The sequence below is a fragment of the Triturus cristatus genome, chromosome 6 (assembly GCF_964204655.1).
Source record: "Triturus cristatus chromosome 6, aTriCri1.1, whole genome shotgun sequence".
In the NCBI taxonomy this organism is placed as follows: domain Eukaryota; kingdom Metazoa; phylum Chordata; class Amphibia; order Caudata; family Salamandridae; genus Triturus; species Triturus cristatus.
In genome coordinates, this window is record NC_140589.1 from 1353527080 (window position 1) to 1353540916 (window position 13837).

At 47.3% G+C, this 13837-nt stretch overlaps 1 protein-coding gene across 3 annotated transcripts in view; it reads right to left on the reverse strand.

The window, feature by feature from the left end:
* Positions 1 to 13837, reverse strand: part of PAPOLG (poly(A) polymerase gamma) — a 465484-nt gene that overhangs the window by 262429 nt on the left and 189218 nt on the right. For all 3 annotated transcript variants that reach the window (XM_085612363.1, XM_085612362.1, XM_085612364.1), the window contains exon 6: positions 10721 to 10770. In XM_085612363.1, coding sequence (XP_085468489.1) covers positions 10721 to 10770 — 50 coding nt within the window. The remainder of the gene's footprint in view (positions 1 to 10720; positions 10771 to 13837) is intronic.

A 13837-nucleotide genomic window follows, 5' to 3' on the forward strand; every position in this document is an offset into this window, starting at 1 on the left:
CTGAGAACCATGCCTGCCGAGGCCACCGTGGAGCAATCAGGAGAATGTGGCATGGTTGTCTCTGCATTTTCCACAACACTCGAGGAATCAGAGGGATCAGCGGAAAAGCATAGGCAAATATCTTGCACCAGTCCATCGAAAGGGCATTTCCGCGCGACCCTCTGTGGGGAAGCCAACTTGCGTAAGACTGGCATTTGCTGTTCTGTGGAGTTGCAAAGAGATCCAGGTTCAGGTGACCCCAAAGGCTGAAGACTAAGTCTAGAGTCGGCTGATGCAACTCCCACTCGTGGGTCGATGACGTCGACCGACTGAGTGAGTCTGCGAGAATGTTGGAAATGCCGGGCAGGTGGACTGCAGTGAGCGTGATCCGATGGAGTATGGCCCAATCCCAGATCTTCTGAGCCAGCTGGGAAAGCAGTGGAGATTTTGTCCCACCCTGCTTGTTTAGGTAGTGCACGCTGGTGGTGTCCGTTTGAATGAGCACTGATTCCCCTTGAAGCTGGAGCCGGAAGGATTTGAGTGCAAGGAAAATTGCCATCAGTTCTAGTCTGTTGATGTGCCAAGAACGTTGAGACAGAGTCCATTTGCCGATGGACAGATGTTGAAGGTGTCCGCCCCAACCTTTCCGGGGAGGCATCCGTGGTAAGAACGAGTTCCGGGGATTTCGCCAGAAAAGAAGTTCCAGCTGCGATGTTGCGAGGTTGTGTCCACCAGTGCAAAGCCTGTGCCATGCGAGCGGTTACGAAGATCCGGTCGCTGAAAGAACCGGAGATCAGACGCCATTGTTTGTCTAGTTCCTCTTGAATGGGACGACTCTTCAGTCTGCAATGTGGGATCAAAGAAATGCAGGAGGACGCCATCCCCAGAAAGGACTTCAATATGCGGACTGAAACGGACCGCTTTGATCTGATGGAAGCTGCGAGCTGCAGGATCCGTGTTTGCCGATCGGCGGAGACGAAAGCCATGGCCATGGAGGTATTGATGGTAGCGCCTAGGAACGTTCTGTGCAGAGCTGGCGTGAGCTGAGATTTCTGTATGTTGACTGACAGTCCTAGAGAGTGGAACAGAGTCCAACAATACGGAGTATCTAGGGATGCTTGGTGGTAGGACTGAGACTTTATGAGAATCGTCCAAATACAGGAATATTTGGATGCCTCGCAACCGCAAATGGGCCACCACCAGGGCAAGGACTTTCGTGAAGACTCGAGGAGCTGAGCGAAGCCTGAAGGGCAGGACTTTGAATTGAAAATCCCTGTGGCCTACACAGAAGCGTAGGTATTTCCTGTGGCGTGGTAAAATTGGCACGTGGAAGTAAGCGTCCTGAAGATCAATTGTCGTCATGAAGTCGTCTTGAGAAAGTAACTGAAGAATGTCCCTCAGTGTTAGCATGCGGAATGATTGGTCTTTCAAAAAGTTGAGGGACCTCAGGTCGAGGATAGGGCGCCACTCCCCAGATTTCTTTAATACGAGGAAAAAACAGGAATAGAAGCTTAGCCCCTTCTGAGATTTTGGAACCACTTCGATGGCCCCTTTGAGCATAATGCTGATCTGATGGAAAAGCTCTTTGAGGTGAGCGGGAGGAGGACCGGATGGAGGGGTGTTTAAAGGGAATTTGACGAATTCTAGGGCATGGCTCTTTGAAACAATGTCCAACACACAACGGTCTGAAGTGATCAAGGACCAATTTGAAGAGAATTTTGAGATCCGTCCTCCAACTCGGGACGAGGGGGCACTGAGGGGAGGGGGATATAAACAGTCATTGTTTTTTGGAGGAGTTCCCCCTATAGTTGGGCTTGCTTCTGTAAGATTTATCAGTCTGTTGTCTGTAAGACTGGGTTTTGGGAGGAAAAACGTTGGTGTCCTTGGCTGTAAGAGCGGTATTGAGTGGAATTGCCACGAAAGGAAGAGGTGGTGCTGCGTCCGCGAGCACCCCGAAAAGGCTGCCTTCTAAACTGTAGCGTGCCAAGGGAACGAGCTGTCTGTGTCCTTGATTGTTTGGAGGGCCTCATCCACATGCTGTCCAAACAAGGACTCTCCATCAAAGGGCATATCGAGAATCTTTGCCTGGACTTCTTGACGAAAAGAAGTGGAACGAAGCCAGCCTTGCCTCCTTAAAACAGCTGCTCCAGCCAGCTGTCGAAAACCAGTGGAGGCGATGTCTACAGAGCAATCAATCTCTGAAGATGCTTTTTCACCTTCTTGCAGGATTTTGAGAGCGTCCGCTCTAGAGGGCTCTGGAATGAGCTTAATGAAAGCCTCCATGTCCGACCACATTTGGGGATCGTAAAGGCCCAAGATGGCCAAAGAATTTGCTACCCTTACTGTTGTGGAGGCCATGGTAGAGAACTTCTTCCCAATGGCGTCCAGGTGACGGCCATCACGGTCAGGTGGAGAGAAAAGTGGAGACTAGGGATTCTTCGAGCGACGCTGTGCCGCCTGGGTGATGACTGAATCCGGCTTAGGCTGGGACACCAAGCAAGCAGGAGAAGAGTCCGGGGCCTTATACTTTTTCTCCAACCGCGGAAGAACTGCCGGGATTGAATTAGGTGTTTATTAGTTTAATCCCTTCATTCCAAAAAAAAGTCAATTACGGGCACGGTCCGAACTGGTTTCTGTGGTTGTGATTTGAAATCATACAGAAAAGAATCCTCCTCTCACAATCATGGGGAGATGAAATCGTTGCACCGCTCTTTCCATCAACTGATGGAAACCTGTAATGTCAACAGGTGGAGATTTCACTGGCGACTTCGGAGGCGAATTTATTTGATCATCCCAGTCGGCCATGGTGTCATCATCGCCCTGGAGCTCTCCATCTTCCGTATCCTGAAGAACGTCACCGTCACCCTCTGCAGGGGGTACTATTGAAGGGGCGGATGGCGTTGGCTCTGCCGGCACTGGAGGAGGAGTCGGAAAGTTCGATGGTGCATCACGTGGATAACTGAGAAGAAGGTGGAAAGCGGCGATTGTAATCCTCAAACATAAATTGGAGATTAGAGAGGAGGGACAAAGGAAGCGGAGCCATTGGGACCCGTGTAGGAGGATCCTGCTCCTCTTCTTGATAATGATCGTCCAGATCCTCATCTTCGAAATCCTGACATTTAATGAAGAGTTAAGATGGACTGCGAGCAGCCCGGAATGAGGAATGAATGTCCTCATCAGAAGCAGAGTCATCCTCGTTGCCAGAGGGAAACAACTGTTGCGGTGGCGGAGTGGCCGGTGGCATAGTAATGGAGTCCAAAACAGTGTGACGACGCTGAAGCAAGGAATCATCAACAGGAGCAGATGTTGGCGTAGATAACGGCACCAGAGGAAGAGATGCAAAAGTTGACGCCGCCGACGAACCCACCGCCGACGAGGCTGCAGTCGACGAAGATTTAATCATAGACGACGACTTCATCTTTTTGATAGTCGATGAGGATTTGGACGTCGACGGGATAACCAGCTTCGTCGTCGAGGAGGATATAGGAATCGTCAACGAGAGCCTTCAAATGAAACACAAACCACTGTCGACGGAGAGAACAGAGACGAAGCCGTCGTCGACATAGGGAACCTGCTGGAAACAGTCGTCGATGAGGTTGAAGAAGCAGCAGATTGTCGACGGAGGGACAGTCGACGGTTTGGCACGTTTGAGTAGAAACATGCGCTGAAGGAGTCACAGACGCCTGAGTGTGAGATCTCGGGGCGTTGACGTAGTAGCAGAATGTACTGGCACCTTAGAAACTCCCAAAAGGTGAAGCTCTCTTTTAGAAAGGGAGAGGGTAAGTCCTGTACACTACTACGCTTGGAAGAGACTCCGGTGAGAGCAGAAGCCACACTGTCAACCTCAGAGAGAGGATTATCTGCGTCCTTTAATTTTTGGAGCCACAAAAGGAGGCGACCCTCCCTGTCCTTTAGAGTCTTTAGTGAAAAAGTTCTACAGATTTTACAGTTGCCCACCTTATGGTCGGGGTAAAGGCAGTAAATACATTTTTCATGAGGGTCCTCTGAAAAAAGTCTCAACTTCCCACAAGAAGCACAGGGACGGAAAAGAGACTTCTTACTTGAAGACATGAGGATAAGTTGAAGAAAATCCAAACCAGAGGAAAAAAAAAAACTGAGCAGAGCTCAGCGAGACTCCCTTCACACAACGTGCGGTAGAAAATGAGGGCCTGAGCCTCTGAGGAGAAGGTTCTAGAGGGTGCTTGCGCCTGATTGGCTGGAGTTTGGACTATAAAAACGACATGGAGATGTCAGTAAAGTGATTACTTTTTCAATGCTTTCCTATGTGTCAATGTTATCCTATGGTACTTTTGACTTGATATGTTATTTTGAACTATATAAAGTTTATTTATATGTATTTTATTCTTATATAGTTTATGTATCTATATACGAGACTTATTGCTTTTTATGTACCGTGGGACTCCCACTTCGACGGGGAATATTCAAGCATGTGAATCTATGAAAGACACCCCAATACTGGAGAATTGAGATGAATTTCCCAAATGTGGATTTGCTGCCTGTCTGCTGAGAATATCCGCAACTTGATTGTTTACTCCTGGAAAATGTTCTGCCAGGCGATAAATCTTGGTGTATAGCCCATTTCCAAACTGCTTGTGCTAGGTATGACAGTTGGGAGTGTGGGTCCTCCCTGGTTTCTGTATAGAATACATAGCTGTCGTGTTGTCTGTGCAGACTAGGACAGCTTTGCCTATGAGGTGAATTTGAAAAACTGAGTGCTCGAAACACTGCTAGTAGCTCTAGGTGATTTATATGGAGACTCTTGTACTTTAGACAACAACCCTTGGGTTGTGATTTTGTGTAGGAGAGCACCCCAAGTAGTGAGCGATGCGTCTGCTATTAGCACGGTCTGTGGAACAGGGTCGATGAAAGGCCACCCTTATGATACATTTTATGGGTTCCACCAATGCAGAGATGGGTGCAGCCATCTATCAACACTAGATCGGTCAACTGACCCCGCTACTGGTTCCACTGACTTACTAAGCATTCTTGAAGGGTACGCATGTGAAGTCTTGCATGGGGAACAATTACAATGCAAGATGATATAATTCCTAGCAGTTGCAAGAATACTCTTGCTGGTAATGATCGGTTGGGCTGAAAATGAGTGAGAAGGGACAGAATACTGGAGAATTCTGGCTGCATTGGGCGAGGCTAGAGCTCTCCAAGTGTCTATGGAGACTCCAAGATAGGTTTGTGTTGGAAGGCTGTAGATGAGACTTAAACGCGTTCACGGTAAACCCTAGTTGGTGTAATAAGTGAAATGTGGCTTGAGTGTGTTAGAGACACTTTTGGTAAGTGCTGGCTTTGATGAGCCAGTCGTCCAGGTATGGGAAGACACGAATGTGCTGTCTTCTCAGATTAGCTGCAACTACTGCCAGGCATTTGGTAAACACCCTGGGAGCAATGGTGACTCCAAACGTTAGTACTTTGAATTGGTAATAATGACCCGCTATCACGAATCTGAAGTATTTGCGATGAGCGGGATGAATTGGAATGGAAATAAGCGTCCTTCAAGTCTAGAACAGACAAAGTTGCCCTGCTGTAGAAGCGGGAGCACTTGAAGTGTCACCATGTGGAAACGTTCTGACTGTATGTAGTGATTTAGTTCTGAGGTACAGAATAGGTCTCAAGGAGCTGTCCTTTTTGGGAATTAGAAAATACAGGGAGTACACACCTGACCCTTGATTTTTTCACAGTACAGGCTCTATTGCTCCTTTTAGTAAGATACTGCACTTCCTGTTTGAGCAGGTGTAAATGTTCTGGTGACATTTGGTGAGAGTGGGGTATACTGATTGGAGGATTGTTAAGCTCCAGTCAATAACCATGCTAGATAATTTCTAACACATTTTCTGTGGTTACGGATTGCAAAATGGGGAGGACTGGTAGAAGACGTCCCCCAACAGGTGTTAAATTATCAGGGGGGGGGGGGGGGGTGCGGGAGGGAGTGTAGGCAAGTCAATGCTTGTTAGGGGAGGGGGAATTAGGTGGTGTGGAACCTTTGCCCCTACCTTTGCCGTTGTGACCTCTTTATCCTCCTCTAAAGAAGCCTCTTGAGGAGGGGGGATTGATTGCTGCCTTTGTACAAGGCAGCAGTATAGTCGAAGGATGTGGTCTTGGACCCCTCACGATAGGAGCGACGAAAGGAGCCATGATCAGAAGGAGACTGTAGGGCTCCCATTGACCTAACCACTTCTGTATCTTTCTTCATTTTCTCAAATGACTTAACTACTTTGGGTCTGAAGGGATGCTCTTTGTCAAATTGTATAAAAATATTTAGTTATTTCATTTTGTAGAACCAAGCAAACCTGGCACAGGTAAGTGATAAGTACTTTGCAGTAATACAGTTTGTAAACAGTTGTACCTATAATTTTGGTTTGATTACAGTAGACTTACTAGTAATGCAATGCTTTGAAATATTGTACATATACTTTGTAATGGCTTTTCAGTAAATTGTCAAGTAGATTACTTTATAGATTACTTTTCTTAGACAGGGCAGTATACCTGGATACTGCACTGGGACATTTCCTGTAAACAGGTAAGTAAAAGAGTTTTGGTTATTTCGTTAGTTTTAGAAAACTTTTATAGATTTTCCAACTCCACACTTTGAAACCTTTCACAGAAAAACAGTCAATGTTTTATGGAGCGCAATTTAAGCTTTGCAATGTTAACCTATTGAGGAAAACAATAATGCGGTTTTACAGTTAAGTGCACAACTTAGTTTCAGTCTTCGTGCTTTCAGATCAACACCAGACAAGGTTCAGATCATTACCAAGAGTGCACCACCAGTGACAGTTCAGGGTTGGACGCCGACTGTTAATCAACGGAGACTGGGGGTACACGGAGTTGTGTTGCTCACAGATGAGCAAAGCGGTGTCAGGGGTCAAGATCCTGGAGTTAAGGTAAGTACTGGGGGCGGGGGGTGGAACAAGGCAACACCAAGCTCACATCATCGGCGGCCATGTGCAGATTGACAACACAACGTTGGGCGCTCAATGCAAACCAACGGAGATCAACTTTGAGAAAAGGCTGCAGGCTTAGGCCAGGAAGTTTAATAAAGAAAACCCACAGCTGCCTGGGTAAGTAGAGATGCTAGGGGACGTAGGGACACTGTCGATCAGGATCCCCAAGGCCTGAGGGCTTTGGGTTCAGGGGTGTCCTAAAACGTCAAATCTTACCAGGCAGGTCGCGGTCAGGGAGAGTCTTCAGGTTGAGGCTGCAGGAGACTAGGTAGAGTCCAGCAGGGGTCAACCCAGGGGAGACTCTGGCTCGGAATTGCTAAGGAACCTCTCCAGGGCTTTGGACGTCGCTGGGCCTGCAGGATAATCTTTTTGTAGCAGGGGCAGCAGGCAGGCGAGCAGGGCTGGCGCAGAGTCAGTCACTGGTCCTTCTCTTGTGCTAGTCCAGGCTTCCTAGGTCGTCGCAGAACTGATTTCAGGGTCCATGGGAGCCACCTAAATACTAGAATTGGGTCGTTACATAGAAGTAACTGGTAGAGGTCAATGGGTTCCTTACCAGGGGTATCGATACCCACCATTATGCCTCCTTACTGTGGGAAAGGGTCATAGCCCTAGCCCTGAATGGATAGGTCCCACCATCTTCAAGATGGTGGGGACTGAAAAGTGTGCTGACTTTGCCTCCAGAACTTGAGGGATGAAGCTGGCGAAGGGTGGCACACCTCCTATGCTTCATAGGTTTCCCCGCCTGTTCTCCCAGCACAAAGTCAGGGTTTGAACCGGGGGCTGCAGTCTGCTGCTAGCAGCAGAGGCTGGGCTTGAATTATTAAGGTACAGGTCTTTGAAGCCTCCCACTCAAGCACTCTGCCCATCCTGGGGAAGAAGGTGTGACACCTGCGCCCAGGATGAGCTTAGTTTCTGGCCACAAGAGAGCAGAGACTCTTGAATCAGGGGTCCAGAAATGTGTCTAGTGGTGGCAGACAGTCTAAAGCCAACCAGAGACGACACGTGTGGTGGTAGGTTCTCAGAGGGCACCTCTAAGGTGCCCCCTGAAGTACATGGGTTAATAAACCCAACACTGGCATCAGTGTGGGTTTAGTAAGAGTCATGTGTACCAAACTCAGAGAAGCCTTCATGGTGCTGGGGAACAAAAGTTGTTGAGTTTCCAGACCATGTACTCTCTATGGCTTCTCTGGCACCTACAATAGCTAAGAATGGACTTCAATATCATGGAGGCATATCTGCTTGTGCAGATATGCCCACACCTGTGATATAGTACACGCTGCTTTAGGGCTGTAAGGCCTGATAGAGGGGTGACTTCACTGTATTTACGCATCACCCACTCCATTATTTTCGAATGTATTAACCAGTTTTCTTTTACTGCTGTTTACTGTTTATAATTGCATTTATTAAAGCCGTTTCCTTGTATCCTCCCATTATAGTGCTTCCCCTGACGAAGGGCCACACTGGCCCGAAATGCATTGGGCTACATCGAGTTATGAATTATAATATACTCGTTTGAAGGATGTAATTTTCACAAGATTCCAACATCACAAAGGATTTATTGAGTTGATTTACCTGAATAAACTTACGAACCACAGAAGTTACCCTCGCTTGATTAATTTCTCAATTCGGAGTGCAATTCGAGTGACACGCTCTTGGTCAGAACGTGCTTTTGTGTGATTTCCATCCCTACTCAGGGGGATCTACTCGTCTGCACCCACACCTCGTCCTACTTGAATTACCCTTCTCGAACTAGAGTGCGCCTCCTCTTTTCAACTTACCTATACCTTAGCCAGTGCTGGTAGGCATGGTACACTGGCAGTGTGCCATGCTCTCGTTTTTCACTGCACCAAGGGGATTTTCTTCTGTCCCCATGCCTTATGTTCCAATAGGGGTACTGTTTTAGGGAAGGAGCACTGGCACAGGGGACCTGGTGGGCAGGGACCTTCTCGCTTACAATCTAAACTACATTTTCTAGGAAAAAAGTGGGGGCTACCCATGTCAAAAGAGGCACTCGCAGCCCAGAATATATTTTATGTACTATATAGATTGTACATTGTGGTGCCATTGTCCTACTTAAGCTTTGTCGGACTATCTGCGCTTGGTTTGGACTTCTTGTGTGTTGTCAGGGAATACTGTCACAATGTGGTTCTCGACCAATGTGGGGTGCTGGTTTCCAGCTACAGATAGTATTGCTTGTTCCCTGAAGTTGTGAATCCGAGTGATAACAGGTTTTGAGTTACGCTCCCAGTTTTGGCAGGGTGCCAGGAACTCTGCGCTCTCCACTACAAAATGTGGAATTGTCCCGGATGACCAACTATGAGGTCTTCTATAAAACATTCCACATCTCTTCCAACTTATCAGGCAGACCCACATGTTGAGCCTCGACCAAACCTCTGAGTCTTCAGCCCTGCCATGCACGCGCAAGACTGTCTCAGTGAGAATGTCCTTCCGATTTTAGATGTTGGCTGTCCTACGAGTGTTCCTTCAGCATTTGCTCTGTGGTGCCCACTCTGACATTTTCTGAAGTTTGCGTGTATAAGGTTGATATCGAATACCACCATGTCTATTTGTGTTAGAGAGTCCCTCACTGCATGCATCAGTCCATTCAGGGATTGCTTTTGGTCCCCTGAGGCAGGCCAAGATGTGTCTGCCAGCGTATCGCCATCATTTTGATTTATAGACGGTACATTTATCCAGCATGGAGGCTGCAGATTTGTAGCCTTTATCGGGGGGCCATTAAGATCCTCATCCTTAAAAGGCTCCAAATGGGCTCTGCTTTGGATGCAGCACAGGCCGTTAAGGCTGGCATCTCAGGTGGTGGCCCCGTGAAAGTTGTAATCTCATCATCCAGGGCGGACACCTGAATTTCAGCCTGCAAGCTACACCCTCAGGTGTCTTGCCCCCAGAAAGGTTGGGGCGTGTCAGCCAGCACTAGGATTCTGCCCTTGCAGGGCAGGCACTCAAGGATCTTTAGAACGCCATAGGGATCTCCAGTGCTGGGGAGAACGAATACGGGAACCACAGTATTCCCAGGGCAATCTTGCTTAGCCTCATCTAGCCTCTTCTCTTTGGATGGTGAGCAGGCAATGGCCCACACATCGGCAGAGGGTCAGAGCCTCAGAGCTCTGGCCACTGATACAGCCAGTCTGCTTCTCACAGATGTTCCTCTTAATACCTTCTGTGGCTCTACCACAACCCTGGCATTTCGGAATACCTGTTTTGGAGGCTACTTCAGTCATCGCAGTCCAGCCACCATCCAGTACTCTATGCCTCATCTCACTGGCTTTGCAGCAGTTAAAGGCCCACAGGAGCCATTCACAGCAAGCCCCCCTGTGGCCGCCACTTCCCAGGCCCTACATCTCTTGGGTCTCGGGAAAGGACAGGATCAAGACAACTTCAGGCTGTAATTGGTGGGCGCTTCAAGTCACTGCACCATTTTCCTTCGGTGCTTGGCCATGATAACAGCCCCCCCCCCCCCCCAGCTTACCGATTTATGGTTCTATAATATGAGAAGATGAGGTAGAGTAATAAAAAATAAAAAAATAAAAAACCTACTAATGTAGAGTCATCAGAACTTAAAGGGTGAACTGCCATTTCGTGAGTGGTGACTCACACTTGTAGTTTAGGAGAAACATCCTTGAGCAAAACACCTCACCCTTTTCCAAATGAACCCTATGGAAGATCATATGTTAAACTCCTCATTCTTGCTTAACTCATGTACAAGGTAGGTAGTCAATTGCATGACAGTTTATTATAAATCTTACCTCAACATTATCAAACTCAAACTTGATAACTGGAACAAATGCATCCTCAACTGCCTAGAAAGAAAAAAGGAAAAGCAATTGGAATAAACCACAAAAAAAAAAAAAAAAAGATAGACGCTTGCCTGCATGCATGATCTATTGTTTTAACAGTTCACCTTCCAGATTGAGAAACCCAGATCTATTGACTGTGGGTGAATGTTTGATTTACTCTGTATTCCGTCCATCTTGTCTTATATTTCAAAACATGCATTTAAATTGGACAGATCGAGTGCTTACTGGAATTGATTGTTTGCAGTCAGATTTCCGTAATGTCTTTCATATATTCAAGTTGGTTCTAACTCTCTGTTTTGGGACTCTTCCTGACACGCTGTTTTTAAGCTGAGGGGTTGGACCACTTCTGCCATGCCATGCCATGGCAAACTGTGTGCTCCGCTTTGAGCAAGTGAGAGCATTTATTTGCTTTTTACACAGTGGGAGCAGCATGTCGGCAGCTCCTTGTGTGTAAAAAGCAATGCCGGCTCCCCAAGAGGTGGGGGGCTGGACCGGACCACAGGGGCGTTCAGGATCTCCCCCCTGGTCACCAATGTGGAAAATGTGGGTCCCCTGGGCACCCACACTACAGCCTGGTCCCTGGGGATTGAGTCCCCGGAGCCAAAATCGGCTTGGGGAGAAGGGCAGGTGGATTTAAAAAAAAAAAAAAAGAAACAAGAAACCTGGCTGAAATTGGCCCGGGGGAGGGGGGCACGGCCCCCCTCCCATGAAAGAATAATAAAATAAAGCGCAGGCCCAGGGGGCTGGGGTCCCTGGAGCCAAAAGCAGCCCAGAGAAGGGGGTGGGGGCACGCAATGCAATGGTCTCGGCATTGTTAAAGTTAGAGCTGTTGGCATTGCTCATGACATTCTTGTATGTTTTTGTTTTTAAAACATTTAAACGGCATTGTTATTTACAATGTCAATAGCTTAATCACTCTCCAATGCGAGACCTATTGCATTTGCACCCACACATACAGAGTTCACGTCAATGAAACATTGCGAAGCAACTAAGATAAAAGTATCATGGATAAATCAACATTTTATTTGTTTCCAAAGCTTAGGCCACCACCTCAAAGGACAACAGTATAATGAAAAACATTCGTATTTCCAAGAGGAAAGCATCACGTAAGGAGGGCCCTCTGAGGCCCAAGAAAAAGACTGCTGCCATAGCGATCTATTTGAAAGATGCAGGTGCGTCGCACAGAAGAGGAGATAAACTGCGGCGCTGTGTCAGTCTCCTGAAATAATCCCATGATGTCATTGTGCAGCGTGTGCAATGCATTAAGGGGCCACTACTATCGCAGCCTTGAATTAACGCAACCTCGGGAGTCTATATGGCTCTTCCTCAGGATTCTACTCCAAGAACTTCTCTTAGAAGGGTCTGATGTCACCCGACAGTCATGGCTTCACGCTACTTTTAGAAGGCCAACTAAAAGCGAACACCCCATGATTGAGCACATCTGCGCGTAGGAAACCTTCTGAGAGGAAGTTGCCCGTATCTAGACATGACCTGACCCAGCACCACCCTGTCAACGCATCAAGCCAAGGTTTGAGGCAGACAGTGTGTGCTGCGTGCCAGCGCTTCGAAATGTAAATGTGGGCGAGTACTGCCATCCTCAGTCAGTGGTAGACAAGACAACGCCACCCTGGCTACGTCTCTGTGTTGGGTGGGCATTACAAAGTGTATCCACGGCATGAACATAGGGTTAAATGGGGGGGCAAGGGGGGCATTATATATATATGGAATATGCTACTTACCAGGATGCATCTGTTTTTGGCATGTAGAGCTGCAGATCTATACACTGTGCATAGATCGCCATATGATGTTGGGCCCGGATGTTTGCAGTTTGTTTTTCTTCTTGGACAATGTTTGGAAGTCACGAGTTCGGTGACTCCTCCTTCGGTCCGTACTGCACATGGGCTTCGGCTCCATCCTCAGATTCTTTTTCGCCAGCAGGGAAAAGATGGAGCGTAGTGAGAATAGTAAAGAAACCCATGTGTGTTGTATCTAAATAAGATAGACTGGAACGGATACAGGTGCATACTGGTAAGTAGCATATTCCGTTCGAGGCATATGAGCTGCAGATTATACACTGAGCATAGATTATATAGCAGTACCCAACCCTAGCAGCGAACACCGGTATCCGTGGCAGTGGTTTGAAACAGTGTCTTTAGTACAGCCTGGCCCACACTAGCTTGTTGTTTGGAGTGCACGTCTACACAGTAATGTTTTGTGAAGGTGTGCGGTGTTGACCATGTGGCTGCTTTGCAGATGTCATCTAAGGGTATGTTCCCAAGAAAAGCCATAGAAGCCCCTATCTTTCTTGTAGAGTGGGCTTTAGGTGGAACAGATAATGTTCTTTTTGCTTTGTGATAGCAAATTTGTATGCACTTTACAATCCACCTAGCTATCCCTGATTTTGAGATGGGGTTGCCTTTATGCGGTGGAGAGAACGAGACAAACAACTGTTTAGTCTTTCTGAAAGGTTGCGTTCTTTGTATGTAGTAAAGTAAAGCCCTTTTAACATCAAGTGTATGTAGAGCCCTTTCCGCAACAGATTGAGGTTGCGAGAAAAAAAACGGTAATTCCACCGATTAAGATGGAAGGGGGAAATGACCTTGGGCAGAAATTTTGGATTTGTGCGAAGTATCACCTTGCTGTGATGTATCTGTAGAAAGGGTTCTTGTATAGTGAACGCTTGTATTTCACTAACCCTTCTAAGGGAAGTGATAGCTAAGAGAAAAGCTGTTTTCCAAGTAAGGAACTGCAGCTCACAATTATGCATTGGTTCAAAAGGCGGACCCATCAGCCTTGTGAGAACTACGTTTAGATTCCACACAGGTGAGGGTGGTGCCCTGGGCGGAATTACTCTTTTAAGGCCTTCCATGAAAGCTTTAATAGCAGGCACTCTGAAAAGTGATAAATGCTGTCTGTTTTGCAGGTAAGCAGCAATTGCTGCTAGGTGTAGACGGATGGATGAGTATGCCAGGTTACACCTTTGTAGATGGAGCAGGTAGCATATGATGTGCTGTATGGATGCATCTAAAGGGTTGATTGTATTGTTACGGCAGTAAACAACAAATC